The sequence below is a fragment of the Syngnathus leptorhynchus genome, chromosome 18 (genome assembly GCF_054491065.1).
Source record: "Syngnathus leptorhynchus isolate UIUO chromosome 18, UIUO_Slep, whole genome shotgun sequence".
Lineage (NCBI taxonomy): Eukaryota > Metazoa > Chordata > Actinopteri > Syngnathiformes > Syngnathidae > Syngnathus > Syngnathus leptorhynchus.
This window is the reverse complement of record NC_141212.1, coordinates 3,042,055-3,061,216: the sequence shown is the minus strand read 5'-3', so window position 1 is coordinate 3,061,216 and position 19,162 is coordinate 3,042,055. Positions and strand designations below refer to the sequence as shown.

Below are 19,162 nucleotides of genomic sequence, written 5' to 3'. Positions count from 1 at the left end.
CCGACCGCCGCAAAGAGAAAACAGCCCACATTTGTCCGAGCTGTTCTTTAAACAAGCGCCGAGCAGCGGGGAGGACGCCGTTTGTTCTGTTGTGGCTGACGGGCGGCAAGGAAAAAAAAAAAAAAAAACTAAACAAAAAAAACCTGTGATCATGTCTAATTTTTGCACGGTTGACATCATCCTCTAAGATCCCTGATACGAGCCCCCGGCGCCCTGGTGAGATTGTGAAGATTTCCTTTTATTGTTCTTCCTGTGATGATATGAGATGTTGGGGATTTATAAATCATCACACTGTTCCTGCTTCTCGGCCAACTTTTTTTCTTGGAGTGTATGGTTTGTGCGCCATTTTTTTTTTCCGCTTTGTAGGGAATTCAATCTACATGGGCCAGATGTTAGTTTTTTTCTTTCTCGGAGTAAATCCAATTATCACATTGTTTGAACGGATTTCAACGTCTTGTGCTCAAAGTCATCGAAGGCCCGATGATCAGATGTTGCCGTTTTTATTTGATATCGCTGGCACAAAGGACAACTTCAAGGGGGCAACCTGCCGAGTTCTCAAGGACGATTTGGTCTTCAGCACCATGCATGGCCTGTAGAAGAGCCCAGTGAACAATTCAACTTTGACAACAAATATATACAACGTTCACAGAACTAATTTCAACCATCTGCTGGACTTCTGAAGATGAGATCAGTAAAACAATTTTGAGGAATGCCTTCAAATTCAGATTGTGACCAACATTTTCAAGAAATTTGCATCAACTTATCCCAAAACTTCAACAGTTGGCAAATAGACAGTATTTCCTTGAGAGTGTTCCACAAGGCTCAATACACAGTCCACTGCTTTTTCCAGTATCCTCTCCATAAATGTATTCTCCACTTGAGGTTACCTGGTGGTGTTTGCAGTTCATCTGACTCACACAATCTTCACGGTGAGCAACAAAAGATAGAAAGTCCCTCGGTGCTCGTAGTAACATCAGCCATGGTGGGAAACAAATAAGATCTGCATAATCAATATCAGCAAAATAACAAATATGATCTAATTTCATTGACTTTTTCTTTTTTATCTGTTCATGTGATTCTTGCTAAGATTCTTGAAGACTTCTTATGCACTCCCTCATGACAAAGCAGTTCCACCAATGCGTTTCCTCTTCCTGTGTTTGCCCACAGTGGAATTCTACTGAAGATTCGGTCCTTAGAAAAGCCAGTGAATGGGACGTGGAAGGACTTGAGGTTGGTTTCCTTTCACTGCTTTTGTTGCATCACATCTCGCTTTTTTTTTTTTTTTGTCCGAGTCCAAATGTCTCTTCATTAAGCAGCCAGGCAGCAAAGCTCTTGACTTGACCGCTGTAACTTACCAACCAACCGTATCATACACTACATTCTTTAGGGACACACCTAAAAAATTCAATGCTTCATTTTTGATTGACACTGCCAGAGACTGAGAGGTCCAATCCTAATTTTGTAGCTGTCATAATGACCTCTCATTCTCATCTGGTGGTTAGCTCTTTAGCTGCGCCACCTGAGAGTCACCACTGCCCCCTGCTGGGAGCTCACTGGCTAGAGAGTAGCTAAAACCTGAGCGTCGACACCCCCCCCCCCCCCCCCCCCCCCCCCCTCACATCACCCCTTCTGCTTTCTTGTTGATTTACTTTTTCCGAGACGCCGTTGAGGTCCGAGGGGAGGCGACCCTTTGAAAGGTCGCACAAACACAACTCAAGCAGAGGAAGACACTAACCGCAGGTGGTCCAGCAGACTCGTGGTCGCTTTACGCAACACGGTTTTTAACCAGAAACAGAAACCGTCAATGTTCATGTCTGAAAACCAAAATGATTTGTAATCGATTGGCTTACAATGGTCCTGAAGTTTGAAACGGCTCAAGTGTCAAAGACACGGCCCGACACCGCCAATATTCCGTCGTCACTCTGGTCGGCATTTTCCGTACGCTCATTTTCTCAGCCGTCCCATGTGGACGTGGTCTGAGCGCCCCTCAAAATCCTCGTCATGGGGGGAGAAGATTGAAAAAAAGTGTTTCAAAACATTGGAAGAGGCCCTCTTTTGGGGCTATGGGAGCCATTGTATCACTGGCAATGCAACCTGCATGAAAATTGGATTCGGAGGCCTTCCTGACGCAGGGAATGTGTTCATGCGAGAGCGAGCGAGGCAGGGGGAGCTTGGAAGAGAGAGCCGGGCCAACGGGGCCAGTGGGGGGAAATAAGGATAAGAGCCTCTTCAAAGCAACACATCTACTGAAGAAGCCCGCGTCCTGATTAGTGTGGGAAGACTAGTGGCTGAGAAGACAAAAAAAAGGGGGGGGGGGCGGGGATGGTGCTTAAGGATTCCTGTCACCTTCACGGAACCTTTACGAGGACGACACGGTGACACATGAGCTGGAGGCCTTGATCTCGGTCCGAACCCGTTTCCACTTGTCCGCTTCTTTTTGCTCCTCCTCTGAGCAGCGGGCGCCTTCCACCCGAGTCATCCCCTTGAAATAGGCTAATTGTGTTCAGTTGACCTCTTTGGATGCAACGGACCTCGCGAGTTAATCACGCAGCAAAGCCTCTTAGTGACAGCCGGGCCCTTAATTGCATACCATCAATCTGGTCGGCAGCAAATCTTTGCATTCCATCCGCATGGGAATGAGTCGATGGCGCGGCTTTTGGGATGAGGCAAAAATCTTCCTTCCAATAATGTCACTTTCCATCTATGCCAAATTTTGGGGGAGAACGTTTTAGGCCAGCGCGGAGGGTTAGCGGTTAGAACATGTGGCAACCCGATTTGTTATTGTTTACATGGAGATGGCAATGGGGTGTTTCTTCCAACCGTGCCATGCCCAGCAGTCTTGCCTATGCCGGCTCCGCTCTTATGGCGTCTCGGGGGCCCCTCAGCAGACGCCCGGAGCCATCGGGGCCTTTTCTGCGCAGCGAAAACGTTCACGGTCAAACAAAGCGAGCAGCGTGACAATAAATGGGGAATGCAGGCGGCCACCGGGTGGGGCGGATTCATTTTCGTATGTGCGCGCCGAGATTCTCAGCTCATCTGCTCGCTCCACCACGCTGAGCCCTGGGAAGTGAGGTGAAAACACTAACCTTTTCCACAAAGCAATAACTTCCCACCATGACATCGAAGCAACATCGCTTGGGTCGTTTCTCGCCTCTCGCTGTGAGAATGTCAGCCGAGCTCTTTTCATCTGAAGGGGAATCCTATCTGATTTACTTTGGCTGCGGCGCCTGTTTGTACGGGGCCATGTTTCATTTGAATATCAAAGGCGGGCGAGGAGGTGGCCAGACACTTTAGATGCAATATTTTGGACTTCCCTCCAGGAATGCGACGGCTTCAATGTGGCCGACAAAGAGAGCATGTGACACAATGGCGCTTCTGTGACGGCGGCCCGATGCTTATCTATCAGGCCTCTCTTCGACGTAAATGAGACGATCCCATTTGCATCTCAGTGCGCTCCTCTCCACGCTTCAAACGCCGTATGAGGGATCTGTCCCATTATCTGTCCATTAACCCCGAGGAACCGCGGTGGCCAACATGTCCCTTCTGGTGTCGTGTTTGTATTTAGCACGCCGAGTCACAATGGAGGCTCCCGTTCAGCTACTCGTGCCCTGTCCAGATTTACCTTGTTGTCCCCTCAATTTGCTTTAATTTAGTCCTCTGTTTTCTGTATGTCTGAGTCCACCAAATTATATGAAAACAAAAGTGCTTTCTTGATGAGAACATGAAGTAGTGGTGACACACGCACCTCATCCATCATGTCAAGAACGATTTATTTAGCACTGAGTAAACATAAGAATTTTTGTTTCTTTGTCTTTCAGGTCGGATGATGACATTGGACTTGGACTTGCAAAAACTTGTGCCACCTGAATTCCGCATATAATCTGAAAAAAAATCACATCCCGGTAAGTGTATTTTTTCCCCAGTTGTCATTAGCTAATGTAGGAATTTGTGCTCGCCATTTTACACGAGCAAGGCTCTTCATTTGTTCTCTTGTTGCCCTCAATCGCCATTGTCATCGTAACATTTGAGAATGCAAGGGTAGAAATAACCAAAATAAAGACTCCCGATAGCATTATCTTACCCTCATGTTTACATTGAGAGTTAAATACACGAGACCCTTGTTCATTGTTCATCCATTATTGTTGTTAGCAAACTTTTCAGATTCCCAGTGATGCGTCCAATGTCCTGCGGTGCTATTATCTTTTGTTTAGATTTTACATTTGAGACATTAAAAGTCGAGCTAAAATGCCTGCTGGCACGATGCGAGCAGATCCGACAAAGCGATAACGGCAAACAAAAACATGGTTAAAAGCGCTGTGTTCTCAAGAGCAAGAAAAACTCTTTATCACCCCCCTTCCCCCGAGTCTTTTCTTTTTGAAGAGCGAACCAGCATCTTTTGCTTTGCAAAACAGAGCCTCATCTTGTTTCACAATCGCCGTTGACCATATTGTTCACCCCCTGCCCATCATGAGCAAAGCAGGCTGACCTCATCTTTGTTTTTAGATTGTGTACAACACAGACACACAAAAAGGATGCCATAAATTTGACAATTTATTCCCCTTGCGCATCATGCTTAAATAGTCATTGAAGGCATGTGCTTGAAGTTGTTCTTACGTTGTTGATGTTTACACTTCAACTTTTATGGCAAGGACTTTCCCTCGGATTACGTATCGTATTATTCTCCCTTGTGTTTAATTTTGAGCCAGCATTCTGCTTCAAAGCTCTGATCGTAGATCAGCTTGATTTACTTCTTGACCCAACTTGCACAACCTACCGCGGGACATGTTTCTGATAAAGGTCCCTATAGGTGTCAATAAATCTTGAGATTGAAAAGGAATTTCCGCTTGGCTGTGTAAACTGTTGCTTGTAAGCCAAGAAAGGATTCGAGAACATCACGTGGATTGTGTTTGTAAAGTTGGGTGGTAATTGAAGTCATGTCAAGTCCATTTTCTTTATTCTGTATAGTGCAAAAAAATTGGTGTTATTCATATAGCCAGAGGATAAACACTACTGTACATGACAATACTAAAGCACAATTGTCTGTGTACATGTGCTGCTGTTTCATTTGTGTTCAATTGTCCATTTCTTAAAGGCTTAACAGAGCTACACATCCATTCATCCTTTTATAGAAAAAGGCAGATCACAAAATGTAATTTTATTTGTGTATTTTCACATTTATCATGTTCCAATGTCACTCTAGAGAGAGACCTAACTTTAAAAAAGTCAAATGTTTTGTTTTGGCTGTCAGTTTCGGATGACGTACTCTTTATACCTCACCCGGTGGCTGCAGTTACACATCCTGACCGCCCATGTCGCTGTTTTTAATCTCGTCAGCGGAAGCTGGCAAGGTCAGAAATCCAACATGGCGGCCCACGGTCTGTTGCGGTCCGTGTGGAGCTCGTTAACGACCTTTAACGGCGGTATAAGTGGACATTTAGCTGCGCTGCAAAGGACACCGCAACTGTTGCATTCAGTCTGTCTAAGGAGAGGAATCCGGCAAGGTGAGACGTTTTAATGCCACTTTTAAAATAGTGTGTGTGCGCGCGCGCGCGCTGGTACATCAATTTCATCCAGAGGCTTTTCTCTAATTATTCAACGAATGGAATATTGAGTAAAATATTTCCCTCTGTTTATTTCTACAGTCGTGGAAAAGCATGAGGGCGAAACTGTGACCGTAAGTATCATGTCAACAATCACAATATCCTGTGTATTAGAATTCTAGTGTGCCAAATTAATTGAAACAAATGTCTGCCAGATTGAAGGCAAAATATTGGAAACTGCACCCGCACCAGCCCCTCCAAACCCCAGCGCCAAGTGTCCAATTTATAGATGGAACCTGCAGCATAAATACAACTACACGGTAAATACCTATTCTGTGATTGATATCAATAAACCGAGTCACCTTTAAAATATCTTTTCCCCTCCTGTACCTTGACAGGATGTGTTGCTACTTAGTCAGTTCATCAGGTCAGATGGAGGGATGCTACCCAAAAGAGTCACAGGTCTTTGTCCCGAGGAGCATCGTAAAATTGCCGTGTGTGTGAAAATGGCTCACAGGGCAGGTGTGTACTGATACCTCCCTCACTCTTATCAGCTGCGCGTAAACAATAGATCTTATTTTGGTTTTGTGCCCAAGGTTTGCTTCCCGACCACAGACCCAAACTACCAGAGGGCCACATTCCAAAGCCCAAACCACAACTCAACAGGTGATGCCGACATTTTGTCACACACAGAATATTATGTTTTAAACTAAATCCTCAGTCTGTCTCATCTTCGCCCAGATACCTGACCCGTTGGTCCATCAAATCAGTCAAGCCCATCTACAAACGCGGGCTAAAATGGTGCAAGAAACGCATGGCTGTCGGAAGCCCCCTGCTCAAGGATAACGTGCGTTATGGCCCCAGGCCCATTTACACTAAACACTGAAGGATGCCTGTGTCGCAGCTGCTGGAACTACAGATTTAAATCAGGGTGAGGACTCATCTAGACCATTTAATCCAGCCTGCCATGTAATTTTCAAAACAAAAAACAAAATCTGAGGTTTTTTTGCATCTAAAGTTAGCATGATTTGGGAGGATTGAAATGTTTTTCTAAAAAAAAAAAAAAAGCCCTCAAAGTGGTAAAATATTATCGACAGGTAAATAAAATCTGGGATGTAATGTTGATTTTGTTTTCATTGTTTTTAGAATGATTTTAAATTGAATGAAACAATAAGACAAATACGTTAAGTCATCCGGAACTCTTCACCCTTCTTTTAAAGCATGAACGGTAAATCCAAATTCTTGGTCCCGTAGCCGATGTAGATGAACCCGTGCAGTGGCGTCATGGGCACGTGATAGAAGGTCAGGCCCAACCACAACAAGCTGCGAATCACGCATACTTTGTTGGCGCTCTCAAATTGAAGACTCCACGATCCTAGACAGGCAGAAATATTGAAACAATGAATTACAATATTACCTTCGGTGAACCTCACATTTCACTGGCACCTTTTGGAATGTCCTCACTCAGCGGATCCAGGAAATCCAAAGCAGGGTTCAAATCAGCCATTTCCAACAGGGATTTCTTTTTTAAGTTCTTGGGCTGGGAGAAGTGAAGAAAATTCTCAAGTTTCCCCGCCTGGGTGTAGGAGAGACCTGAGACAGACACGGCATTCAGTTTTTCCATCTTTGTGCCCGCACGTGGAAACAATTGATGCCAAGCTCACCGCCAAAGCTGCGATTAATCTGGACGACGCCGTGCGTGCTATTGATGAAGGCGCCCCGCGGCACCACGGAGGCTTCCTCGTTGATGTGGTGAACTGTCACAGCAAGCCTCATCTCCTCCGTCACTTTGGTCTGAACACGAATTCCAAACTGGATTTATTCCGTTCACATATGTTGTATTTAGTGTTAATCTGATTTTCTCCATTCATAGCCAAATCTGCCTTTATTTTGTCACAGTCTTCAAATACTTTCAATTTACTTGCATGCAAAAACCGACCTGAAACCGTGCTAATTACTCACTGTCGATTCCTCCACCGAAGGATCGTGTCTTTCTGCTTGTTGTCGGGACTCGTACACAAACGACGGGTCGCCTTCGAATCGACCTTTTGCTGTTTTGGACACGTCCGCGATCATTTCGGCCGTGGTCGTGGGGATCAGGAACCAGTCGATACAATTGAAGCTAGAAGCCCAGGTCAGAATGAATTATTAAGACAAAGAATTCAAGACACAATTCCATATGCATGTCACCTGTAGAAGTGCTGCGTGTCCTTAAGTTCGTCAGCCCTTCTCCCCTGAGCGATGAAATAGTGCTCCTTTAAACCGAGTATCTTGCCCCAAAACAACACTCGATTGAACTTGTAGTTTTTCTTCAAAATAATCAGTGACGTTTGTAGCGCTGCCCTTTGCTCGGTGTTTAAAATGCACCCGCTGCCTGCAACCAGCTCCAACGAGTAGGATAACGAATTGGCGTCCATTGTTATTGTTGTTGTTCGTGCCTTATAATGGCTGGCTGGACCGTTATTAGCTCGCTAGCCACCGCCGTACAACGCTTCCGCGCATGGAGTTTGGTCGTTATAGTGTCAGTAAACTCACTCGTCCTAAATTATTAGCTAAAGCTTCGTTTTTCCAACGTTTTCTATGGACTAGTAATGGTTTTAGCGTCAATTTTTCATCCTGCGAGCCGGAGCGTTGCTTCCGGGTCACCATGGCAACGCATACACAAACCATTTGGTTGGTGCACGCCGAGCAGCGATGGTGACGTTGCGAAACGTCAGAATATTTAAATATGTCGGCGCCGCCCAAGAGAAAGCAGTATTTCTAATGTTTTCTCAATCTTACTAAATTAAAATGATTTAATACAGTATGTTGTAATTCAATAGATACACAGTGCTTATCTAAATACCACTGAATGGTTATATATATGTGTATATATATATTTTGTGTGTATATGTATGTGTATGCATGTGTATATGTATATACTCCTAGTGTCCACTTCCCAGCAGACCTTGGTCCAATCCCACTTGGTACAGGATAGGAAGAGAACTTGGAAGCGGTGGCGGGCCCGCTCGTTCTAGGAAACCCACCGCCCCGGGCGACCGGCGTTGCCACGACACTAATCCCGCCACACAAAAGGCGATACCGCGTCACTTAGCATGTCGCTGCCAGACGCACTCGTTGGCTCAGGGGTCACGGCCATCGATCTCGGCGCTGACACGTGGGCGAAACCTGTGCACTAAACTCTGTTTAATTCCTATTTGATGCACTTTATATGAATAAACATTGCGGCCCTCAATGGCCTGGGAGTGCAGGATGAAGTGAAAGCTGAAAGAGAGGCAAAGCAGGCGACTAAATAATGGTGTCTGTGTGGCACAAAAGCACAGACAAAAACAATGGCAAGAATGCATTGAGAGGGAAACTGGACCGACTGGGTTGCACACCTACGCACAACTCAATCTAGAGAGTTGCTCTGTTGTGTTTCGACTTGAACCTGAGTGCTTAACAAATGTAGGAAATTAGACCAGCAGTCCTTCCAGCGCAAGGCAAATGTCTTATGGATAATAATCTATGTGGTTTATTCTAGCTCACTGATCAGTGCCAAGTAGCCTTGGGGTGGGGTGGGGGGGGGTCAGTCTTTTTATGTCACCTACTAACCTACATATGTTCGTTGTTAGGGCAGCACTCCACTGCCCAAGCATAACAAGCGTGATAATCAAGCGTGGCTCAAAGTCTTTACATGACAACAGACTAGCTGAGGCCTCAGTCAGCCCTGGTGGGAAGCGTGTGATGAGAAAGAGGGTGAAAAAGGGGGAAAAATGGCAGAAGTACAAGAGGGGCTGACAGTGGGGAGAGATCAGGTGAGAGGGCGGAGCCACAGGCACTATTGTCCAGTAAATGGGCCACATACCAAGGTTTAAAAACTTTAGTCAAGTCTGTCTGTCTGTGCATGAGAAGAGTTGAAAAGTTTCGCTGGTGCAGACCAACAGCGCCCTCCTGTGGCACAGTATGCTCATTACTTCAAAGTTTTGCTTTTTTTACCTACAATAATGAAGCGCATAAAATGCTTTTTAATTTGTGAAAAAAATGTTTAATTTGGTACAAAATTTTAAAAACAGTTTTTGAGGCTAAAAAAATGTCAAGATAAAGTTTTTGTGTTGTTTTAAATGGTCAAAAAAATAAAAAAAATAAAAGTCTGTCCAAATAACTTTTTGATTCGTAATCCTAACTCAGCGTGTACATAAATAACGGTGTGACCTAAAGTGCATTATTAACACAAAGTGCTTCCCCCTTGGCAGAGGTCCATTTGAATCATAAATCGCTCACTTACATCTTTGGTATCAGTAACGCTTATTTGTCACCTGTCATCCATCATTTCTCAAGACATTCATTCCACTTTTCTCTTTCTCCTCAAACAACAATGTGCTTATTTTTTTGGGGCAACAAATCACAAAGGCCCACAAGTTAGCTTTCTTGTAAACACGTCCCTCTGATATCAAACAAATGGCATCCTTTCCCCTGCGTTAATCTTTGACACACCCCTATGTCCTTTGATGGCCGGGTCGATGCAAGATGTCAAACTAAGATTGTTCGGTGATGTCGTCCTCTTCAGGAGAGGGGCTCTGCTGCAAGCTGCCCTCTGTGGAACCGTACGACTGCCGGGCCTGAGCCGCCTTTGGAGTCTCTGCTGACGATTTGGGATTCAGTACTCTGGGTAGGTAAACCTATAAAAAGAATACATCAAGATGATTGCTGAATGTTTACTGAGATTGTATTTATGGCATTTACCATGGTGTTTTCCTCCTCTCCCTCAGGTGTGTCCTCATCTTCCTCCTTCACCTATGTTAGGAGAGACCACAAAAAGTGTCACCAAATGAAGAAGAAATATGACACAATATGTCGCTCACCGTGTAATTGTGCGGACTGAGATATTTGAAATGGCCAAAACAGGTGTAGCTAATGCAGATGAGGATGGTGACGACAAGCACAACCAAGGTAAACAGAGAAGTGGGTGCCCAGAAACCTGCAATGTCAGAAGTTTTTAATATTTGCTACTAGCTAATAAATGTTCGGTAGATGCCATCGTTTTCCCGACCACTGCGTGTCACTAACCTGTTCTAAGGACCGAAAAGAAATAAAGCCATATTAGGCAGATGATGGGCGCGGCCAGAGCTTGATTGACAGCCTTCAGGTGGACTTGGCGGTCGAGACGTGTCGGCAAGTAGGCAAAGTACAAATTGTGCTTGTCTACCAGATGCTTCAGCGTCATGTATAGGAGACCTAGTTGGGACACGCATTTGACATTGGTCCTGGCGTACCACTTTTTGGGGTTAAGAACAGTGTAAGAATTTGCGAGCGAGCTGGTGGCATTCCACAGGGCTCGTAACCGAGTACACATCTTTGTTTCCCATACAGAGAATGACTTTACTTTGAGGTGGAGGTTTGTGATAAGACTACGGCTCATTTTTAATTCATCTAGCTATTGTGTTTACGTAGTAAATGAGCCTTGGACCTCAAGTATACAAAATATTCTTTATGTGCATATGTCTGCTGCCATACTCACCAAAAGGCACAATAATGGGACAAATGACGCTGTATGCCATGATGACCGTAAACACACACAGGATCCAGCCATACATGGCACCATACTCAAACTCATAGGCTTGGTTCTGGCAATAAAAATAAAACAGAAAGATAAAAGCAGCTGCAAAATTTCTTAAATATCATTTATTTGCCCTTTTAAGGAAAACAATTAGACTGTGTGTATAGTCTCGGTGTGGCCGCTCACAAACCTGTTTGACGTATTTCCTTTCAGCGGCCGAGCGTGCAAACGCCAGGCGGATTATGTACAGAAGCAGACCGGGCAATCGCATCAGATCCATGGCCGAGCCCACCAGGGCCGCCGCGATCACGTAATTGACGAAAAAGGCACCTTGGTCAGGTAAGAAAACGCATCTAGTCGGGAAGAGAGTTGTTTGGAGTAAAAATAATATGTCAACGTTATGGATAGAGCCAGAATGTGATGATATTGTGCAAAGCAGTTACTAAGCGGTGTCAGTAAAAAGGACATTTGTGCAATCGTGAAAGGAACTTACTCAAACCTCAGCTTCCCATCCGTTAGAAATTCTTTGTCAAACAGCCAGCGGAAAAACAAGGCGAGACTACATGGAGAGAGAGAGAGAGAGAGAGAGAGAGAAAAATTAGACTTGTATGCCCCAACCCAAAAAAAATCATAGTTTGGTACATATCTTTGAAATAAAACTGATATACAAACTGCGTTTCCAATAAACAAACCAAATAATGCATCGACAAATATGTAATTTTTTTTGTTTTAAACTTTCCAAGGGTTTGTCTTTGAAAAAAATTCACTATGCCAACAACCGCAAGTTATTTGTGGAGCGTGAAGCCCTTTGCAATGACCTGGTGAGTCCGAGCGAGGGAAGGATGAGCACCATGAAGAGCAGGAAGAAATAAAGCTTGTGCATCATACTCAGCTGCTCGCTGGACCTGAAAGAGCACACGGGGACGATTCAGTCCGAAAGTGCCGCGTTGCGCGCCACCAATGAAGCATCGCACCTGCTCCAGTGGGCCTCCCCCAGTGTGGAGTAGTAGACGATGGTGGGCAGCAGTGCCGAGAAGCACCACAGTAGGAAGGTCGGGAAGAACTGACTGATGATTGGGTTCTGTGGGGGAGCGAGCGAGAGGTCAGATTCGAAGCCCGACAAGGCGCGGCTGGCGGTCTCGAGAGCCTACGTTCAGATAATAGATGGGCATGGTGACGTTGAACTTGTCCATGGTGTTGATGATGATGGTGGGGGTGGTGAGGAAGGTGAGCAGGAAGAAAAGCAGGAAGTTGAGCATCATGTAGCGCATGAACCAGGGGAAGCCCTGCACTGACAGATGGTCCCTGGACAGAAAGTGGACATTGATGCGAGTTGCCAGGCTCCATTCCATTCACGATGCAGCAACCTTACCAATAGAGGTTTTTGGGATGGGGTGCAAAGCTGACCCTCCATTTCCTCACTTTGATACTCGCGCTCTTGCTGGATGGCTGAGGCTGTCGGCCACAGCAGCAACTCGTGCCGCCGCATTCCAGCGCGTTAAAGTCTTTCAGAACGCTAATGAGCACGGAGGACAGACAGGCGTTAGTGACAGGAATGATGAACTTTTCAGCAATGGCAAGCGGCCAGCTTTCCCCGTTATGCCAGAAAAGAGTTGAGTCAATTTTGGCCCCGGGCCCAAACACATCACACTGGGTCTGTGACAGCTAACGCCGCTTAGCAGTGCTGACCGTGCTGGACTGGGTTCTAATATGGATTCCCAGCTGGCACCAATGTGAGATTGTGTTAAATGAATACTCACTACTTAGCCATGGCTTCAGTCTGAAGGGTGACAAAGGCAAGCCCCAGGGGGCGCTGTGGTACCATTTCCACCTGCTGCCTGACCTCCTCCAGCAGGTCTTTTTCTTTGGTGCTGTAGTATTGTATAGCATCCACCTGATACAATCCGAGCACCACAAGTGATTACAGATGCTGGCAATCATCTTGAAGCTTATTTTTAATTCTAGTCAGATACCTTGTCGCAGTTGACGCAGCAACAGAGATAACCGCAGAGTCTGGGATGTATTGTTTCCCGCTGGCCCGTCTTCTCCAGAACACGCTCGTAGTAACGCAGGTTTTTTCCAGCTCGAACCCTTCGGGTGAAAAAAAGAAATAATCAGCATATTTGTCACAGCTTTCATTGAATCGTGTCGGCGTTTTGTTTTTGTTGGTGATGTAGTAGTTATGACACGCTTTGCGTTCTTACCTTTCCTTATCGAGGTGCATGAGCTTGGCCACATCATAGGCAATGTTGACCGCACACACTCGACAGGTGGGGTACGCCTCTCTGTACAAAAGCACAGCAAACAATAAGGAACAGCGCCCGCAGTACTCTTGCTAGCTTGCGAGCGTCACGCAAACTCACGTGAAATGCGTCTTTACGTCGTCCTCTGTGGCTGTTTTGGGGACGGAGGTCACAAACAAGGTGTTTCGTGCCTATAAACATAGCGGATTACCATCCAGCCTAAATGAATCTTAAGCATCAAATTCAGATTTTATGTTCGGCTGAGACTCACTATGTCTTGACCCATGCCTTTCATTTGCGATGTGTGGTGTCGCAGCAAAACAACAGTGAGGCCGAGATATAGGACGGCAAAAACTGTGTGAAGCCACAACCAGTCGTTTCTGGAGAGACAAACCACAGTCAATACACTACCGAATGTTTTGTGCGCTCGAGTTATTATAAAATTCTTAAGCACCATTTCATGTGTATCTTTCTTTAGTACCTCAAAACAGGAGGTTCTTGTTTCACATCGCGCTTCCGTTCCTATAGTGGCGACCCGTATGTGAATCTGACTGTGCCGTAGTCTATTACTAACCAGTAGTTAAGTCATAATTACAGTAAATATTTGTATGAAGAACACTTTAATATCTGGACTGAGTAGCAAGGCTTGTGAAATACCACCCGTTGACTCTTGCTATGGCAAGCAATTGAGATATTATGTAAATATGTGCGGACCTAGTACAGAGCCTTGTGGGGCACCTATTTTTATTGGTTTACTGTTAATAAGCGTCATGAAAAAAACAACAAAACGAGTGGCAGCCCACAAGTTTTGACATCCTATTGTAGATTATCTTTGTACTTTGTGCTGCGTACCCCTTTTGGAGATTCCCAATAGTTGTCCTTCCAAAACTCCTTGGATTGTTGCCTGAAAGACATAATCAGTATGGAAAAAGTGTGCTGTGAGTCTCCTTTTTACTTTGTTGTACCTTATTCGGTTGTTATATTTGCCATAAGGATATGAGCTGTTACGCTGTTGTAAGGTGCATCAGTCTTCTCAAAAGGAGAAGCAACGTTAAAGGGACTTTTTCTTCCACTTTCAAAAGACTTAATACAATGCAGTGGAGGGGAAGCGAATCTAGTCGTGTCGTTTTTGTCCCTGATGATGTGAAGTAAAATTCGGAGGCACCACAGCTCACCTAGCAGGTCACCCGTCAAGTTGACGGGCAATATGATTGAGAGGGAGGTGACCGTAATGACCAGCAGCAGGATGACCAGATGACGCTGGAAGGACAGGTAGTGAACGGCGTCCTGACCGCATCTGGCTTTTATTTTTTCGTCACTGACAAAGACAAACGTTATTTAGAAGGGATCGGGACTCGACCGCCCATCAGATGACAAAGGACACTTACTCCATTCTGAGGATGAAAGGCAGCCAAGAACAGAAGCCCTTAAGAATGACACACAAAATAGATGTTCAGATTGTGCGACATATTACTTTGGACTATCGTTATAAATGATTTGATTCTACAAACCATTTCATACTCGAGGTCATCCGTATTGGACACACAGGACGAGCTGTGTTTGTACTGATGACGTCCCGACCCGTTGACCCTAAAACACACAAATTGAGTGTGAATGCAATTCTTTGAACAAAGTTTGACCAAACTAAAAATTGATCATCTAATTGAAAACCAACCCTTCACTGTCCGCAACCAATGCCAGCCGTCCATAGTCCCAGAACTTCCTCCGTATAATTGAGAACAGGACCAGCAACACCTGTAGGACCAAAAGGCAAAAGTATATCAATTTTTACAGAACCATAACTTAATTGCTACAAACGGGAGCTCGTACCAAAAAGAAGCTAAAGTTGAGAAGCAGCACCACAGGCACGCCGCCAAAGTTGCCTCCATTCAGGACGGTATTCTGGGTGCTGTTGAAGCAGGTCTTGTCGTTGGGGCCGCTAGACCCAGTGGTGCTGTTTGAGCCCACTAGCGTCCACTGATCCCACCACGTCGATGACATCACTGCAGGCCGGGGAACTGACTGTTAGTTCTTGGAACACAATATTTGGCTTCTCTCAAAAATGAAAACAAAATCATTTCTAGTTTGTGCTCAAGTCCATTTGGAGTGTGAGTACATTTGCTACACTTGCAAAGTTTTCCTCTCTAATTCGGACCACGGGAGTTTGGTTACGCACGTTGATGCGTTTTGCGCGTGTAACTTCTTTGCTCCACGCCTCAACTGAACCCTTGCGCCGCAAGTCACGAGTTCTGCATTTACGCGGCTCGCGTCTTATAGTAGAAGTGTGATATTCTAAAATTCAAAACGACAGGCGCTTATATCATTTTTGCGTGACGTAATCTCGCGACTCCACCCCCCTCCAAAAAAAAAAAAAAACACTAAGAAACTCGTGGTGGTAGAAAAAGTTTCGAAAGCCAACGAAATACTAAAGCGGAACCGGAGATAGATGATCGCAGAACTTTTCCTCCCTCACTGATCGCAGATCGCAAAACTTTTCCTACTTTACTGACAAGTCACCCCCGTCAACATCCGCCATCCAAACTTGACCTGCTAGTTAGAAAAGGACACGCACGGCGTGTTTGGCTTGCTTACGTGGCCGAGAGAACTGCAACCCGCCCGCCTTGTTGTGCTGTTTGCGTCTGTATAGCTGAGCCGCAAAGTAAACTTAAAGCCGTGGAGAGAGTCTGTGTGCTGCCCGTCCCAGTTCAGCTTCCGCGCATGCGCAAACTGTCGACAGCTGTCAGAGTACAAATGTCACGTGAAATCGGGAAGCGCAATCGAAATTAATCGTTTATCATAAAATTAAAGGTACGAGTACACTAGTAAGCACATGTTGAATTAAAGATATTTGGATCCATTCAATGTAAATAGATAGCGAAAATAGATAAATCAGGTATGGGCAACTGATCAATTTTTTTTTATTTGTTTTGGATTTTTTTAAATTTATCGGATCCCAAATAAGTTTTCATATAAACAATAAACAGATAGCCGGGGGGCTGGGGGTGGAAGAATCCATGAAAAGCTGGAAAAACCCAGTGACGTGATGTTTTCTACTTTAAGAACACAATCCATCTCATGTGACCAGAACATTGGGACAAGAAAGTACCAAGAAAGCCGCAAAAAGCCAAAATAAAATGTTTGCAACTTCACGATTGGTCTTTTGGAAGCAGGTTTGACCAAGATTTAAGCATGGATTAGCATGGCATATCCGACACGGCGGTTCCGCATCTGAGCCATTTGGGAAATGTATTTGTATTTGTGTGGGACGAAGCATCACTAAGCAATGTCACGGGCTCAGATCACATGGTCAAATTAATGAAGCCAATGCAATTAGTCATTCAATTTACTGTAACATTGTGCGGTTGTGCAGCCTTCCCCCCTCCAGCTTCCCATTATGTGATGTTTATAGACTTCCACCCACACTGTTCAATTTTGCCCGCTGTGTGTTTGTGTCTCTCTCGTCCCGTGTCAATGTGTACTCACACTGATGTTCATGTTGTGGCTGTGTGGTGCGCTCACAAGTGTGTGAGTGTTCATGCCTCACTGTGGGACACGTTGATTAGCGCGCGGCGCGGCTCAGCTCCCAGCTGTCCTCCCGACCGGCCGCTGATTGAAACCAATCAGGCTTGCGATGGCCCCATTGCGGTGACCCCTCACCCCGCCCGCCCCCGGCCTAATCACCTGCTGATTGGCCCACGCAGGGCCCCCCGTCGGCGTCGCTCCCCTCCCCTAGGCACGGAAGGTTAATTTGACCAGCGGATGAAGCCTCCGGGAGGGAATAGGAACGTGTGCCGGGCGATATTGCGTGGATATAGACCACCTGTCAATCACGGCCACTTAGCGGGAGAGGGGGAGGCAAGGAAAACGGTGACAGTCAGGAAGGAAGAGCATCTTCCTGCTGAACCGATCTAGGCTGTATTAACTTAATACACAGCTTCATTTGTATACCATATTATTTTACAGTGATGACCTCGCTTTAAAACTGTTCAATATTTTTGATAGCAACCCTTCAATTTGTGTGTGTGTGTAATTACAGAAATGAGATGAGCCCAAGGCCTCTTGTGATTGTGAAATGATATGTGCTAGCATTTTAGGAAGTTCGCTGAAGCTGTTGGAATAAATAGAGGAGCAACTAGTAGTTTTGTGTTTGCACAACATGTCTTCCGAGCACTCACCCCATAACAAGGAGAGGAATTTGCGACTGAAATTGCAGTTACCAGATGAGCTCATATTTAGCTTAGCTTCTTCGCTTTCTTCTTCTACTCGACTTTTTCTTTGATATATTACCTAACCATTAGTTAGATAATATAGTTTGCTCTGTGGCACCATACTGCCTCTCACAGGTGGTGTCACAAAAAATGGAATGTATGTACCATGTTTTAACCAAAATTGTATATTAGACAAAACATATTTTTGCTTTGAAATTTAAAAGGTGTCCCCATGTACAGTAAATGATGCAGTTGAATGTTTATCCAGGAAGAGGCGCTGTTTCATTCAATGTCATTTCCGTAGTAAATCATTTTGATTTTTTTTTGCTGCTTTTTCAGAATTAACCTCTAGAAAACCCCTTTATGTTTAATTCATAAATAAAACACTATTTAGCCATTTGTCATCACAGGCTACGTGATCAACAGTTAAAAAAATCCATCTTAAAATCATGTTTTAATTTACAAATTTCTTTACAAGTTTGCACAACTACCGTTTCCTCTCCATTTCCTTTATCTATATTTTGACATAAACTTAGCCAACTCTCCTGTGGTGAGTGTGTGCATGTGTGTTTTTGGGGAGTGGCGTTGTGCACGTGTGTGTGCGAATGTGTGTTTGAGTCAGGTTCCTCTTGCCTCCTGGTGCCCGGTGGGCAGAATAATGCTGCCAGATTAGCATAGCATTAGCATATCATTTCCATGTCATTATCCCAGTAGCACCATACAGTTGTAGTACACGAATGCACGTGGGTCCATTCTCTCTGTGCATGTGAGAACACTTTGTATCAACTGTTTGTTTTCATTTGTAGCACGCTATTCAATGTCAGCACGTCATAAAACTTGTTTCACTTGCCGAGCGATTGTAGTGCAATCGTTTATTTCATCCTTTGATCCTCGAAGCATTCGCCGGTGTCATCCAGTTAAACGGTGACTTAACACGCATTGTGCACGCCGTGCGCATTTTAATCCCTTTTGGCTGCAGTCCTCGCCATTTTTGGGTTGGGTCGTGGGGGTCCGCAGCTGCCAGAAAGAGCGGCCTGTTTGGGGTCGCACCCTTGTTTACGAGAGGGAGCCAGAGTTGATGCTTTTCAAATGGCGCCCAGATGGTGACTAAAGCTCGACGGCGGCAGTGCTTCAAATTCCGTCCACGGGGATGAGTTCCGGAACCACCTGAAATAGATGAGATGGGCTATAGATGAGCCCCATCTGGTGGAGATTTGAGGAACACGATGACAAGTTGGCAGCACCGTATCAGTTTGTTTGATTGTATCAGAGCGAAATCCAATTACGCTTCGCACCTATTAGGCGAGTCGAAAAGTGGCCCAAAGTGTCTGTCGACTAGCGTGTGATAGAGCGCCAAGGCAACTTTTGTGTGTTTGTGTTGCACATTCTTGCCATTTTGCCCATCCGTGCGTCTGCAGATGTTAATAATGCCTGTGGCGGTGCTGGTGGCTGCTGGCCGAGCTCCAGCGCGCTACCCCCGCGGAGGGAAGTTGCCAGAGGAAAGAGCGCAAACAAGCAAACACGAGCAGGGGAGCCAGTGCGAGGAGGGGCAGTGGCTGTGTAATTAGTGGCAGGTTTTTAGCAGCCCCCCTGCTTCACTTTAATTAAAAGCCGAAAGAGAGAGATGGTGGA

The 19,162-nt window shown here is 45.3% G+C and overlaps 3 protein-coding genes across 8 annotated transcripts in view; 1 reads left to right on the top strand and 2 right to left on the bottom strand.

The window, feature by feature from the left end:
* The window catches only part of mrps18a (mitochondrial ribosomal protein S18A), an 85,887-nt gene that overhangs the window by 37,738 nt on the left and 28,987 nt on the right, over window positions 1–19,162 (top strand). For 4 of the 5 annotated variants that reach the window (XR_015068920.1, XR_015068919.1, XR_015068921.1 and 1 more), the window contains exons 4-14: window positions 1,168–1,230; window positions 3,819–3,902; window positions 5,335–5,501; window positions 5,643–5,674; window positions 5,756–5,860; window positions 5,939–6,062; window positions 6,137–6,206; window positions 6,282–6,471; window positions 10,090–10,191; window positions 10,292–10,472; window positions 11,293–11,418. Coding sequence is in view for 1 of the 5 variants with exons in the window: in XM_085937973.1 (XP_085794099.1) it covers window positions 5,363–5,501; window positions 5,643–5,674; window positions 5,756–5,860; window positions 5,939–6,062; window positions 6,137–6,206; window positions 6,282–6,426 (615 nt within the window). In the remaining 4 variants the exon portion in view is untranslated. Of the gene's footprint in view, window positions 1–1,167; window positions 1,231–3,818; window positions 3,903–5,334; window positions 5,502–5,642; window positions 5,675–5,755; window positions 5,861–5,938; window positions 6,063–6,136; window positions 6,207–6,281; window positions 6,675–10,089; window positions 10,192–10,291; window positions 10,473–11,292; window positions 11,419–19,162 lie in introns of those variants that run through there. The other variant, XM_085937973.1, reaches the window with a different exon arrangement.
* On the bottom strand, window positions 4,943–8,180 carry rsph9 (radial spoke head component 9). The gene is made up of 5 exons (XM_085937970.1): window positions 7,731–8,180; window positions 7,503–7,662; window positions 7,205–7,334; window positions 6,987–7,133; window positions 4,943–6,915 (listed from the first exon to the last, which is right to left on the bottom strand). Exons 1-5 carry the CDS (start codon window positions 7,955–7,957, stop codon window positions 6,755–6,757), a joined length of 825 nt encoding a protein of 274 aa, XP_085794096.1. The 5' UTR covers window positions 7,958–8,180; the 3' UTR covers window positions 4,943–6,754.
* On the bottom strand, window positions 9,529–16,050 carry tmem63a (transmembrane protein 63A). 2 transcript variants are annotated; one of them, XM_085937965.1, is made up of 23 exons: window positions 15,915–16,050; window positions 15,153–15,325; window positions 14,998–15,077; window positions 14,834–14,912; window positions 14,711–14,748; window positions 14,498–14,640; window positions 14,175–14,226; window positions 13,594–13,702; window positions 13,443–13,513; window positions 13,284–13,364; window positions 13,053–13,170; window positions 12,840–12,973; window positions 12,452–12,595; window positions 12,231–12,384; window positions 12,054–12,160; window positions 11,898–11,984; window positions 11,573–11,638; window positions 11,270–11,432; window positions 11,041–11,146; window positions 10,590–10,757; window positions 10,385–10,500; window positions 10,266–10,316; window positions 9,529–10,201 (listed from the first exon to the last, which is right to left on the bottom strand). In XM_085937965.1, exons 2-23 carry the CDS (start codon window positions 15,321–15,323, stop codon window positions 10,058–10,060), a joined length of 2,382 nt encoding a protein of 793 aa, XP_085794091.1. In that variant the 5' UTR covers window positions 15,324–15,325; window positions 15,915–16,050; the 3' UTR covers window positions 9,529–10,057. The 2 variants fall into 2 exon arrangements, with proteins under 2 accessions (XP_085794091.1, XP_085794092.1); XM_085937966.1 differs by having other exon boundaries at window positions 15,895–16,042.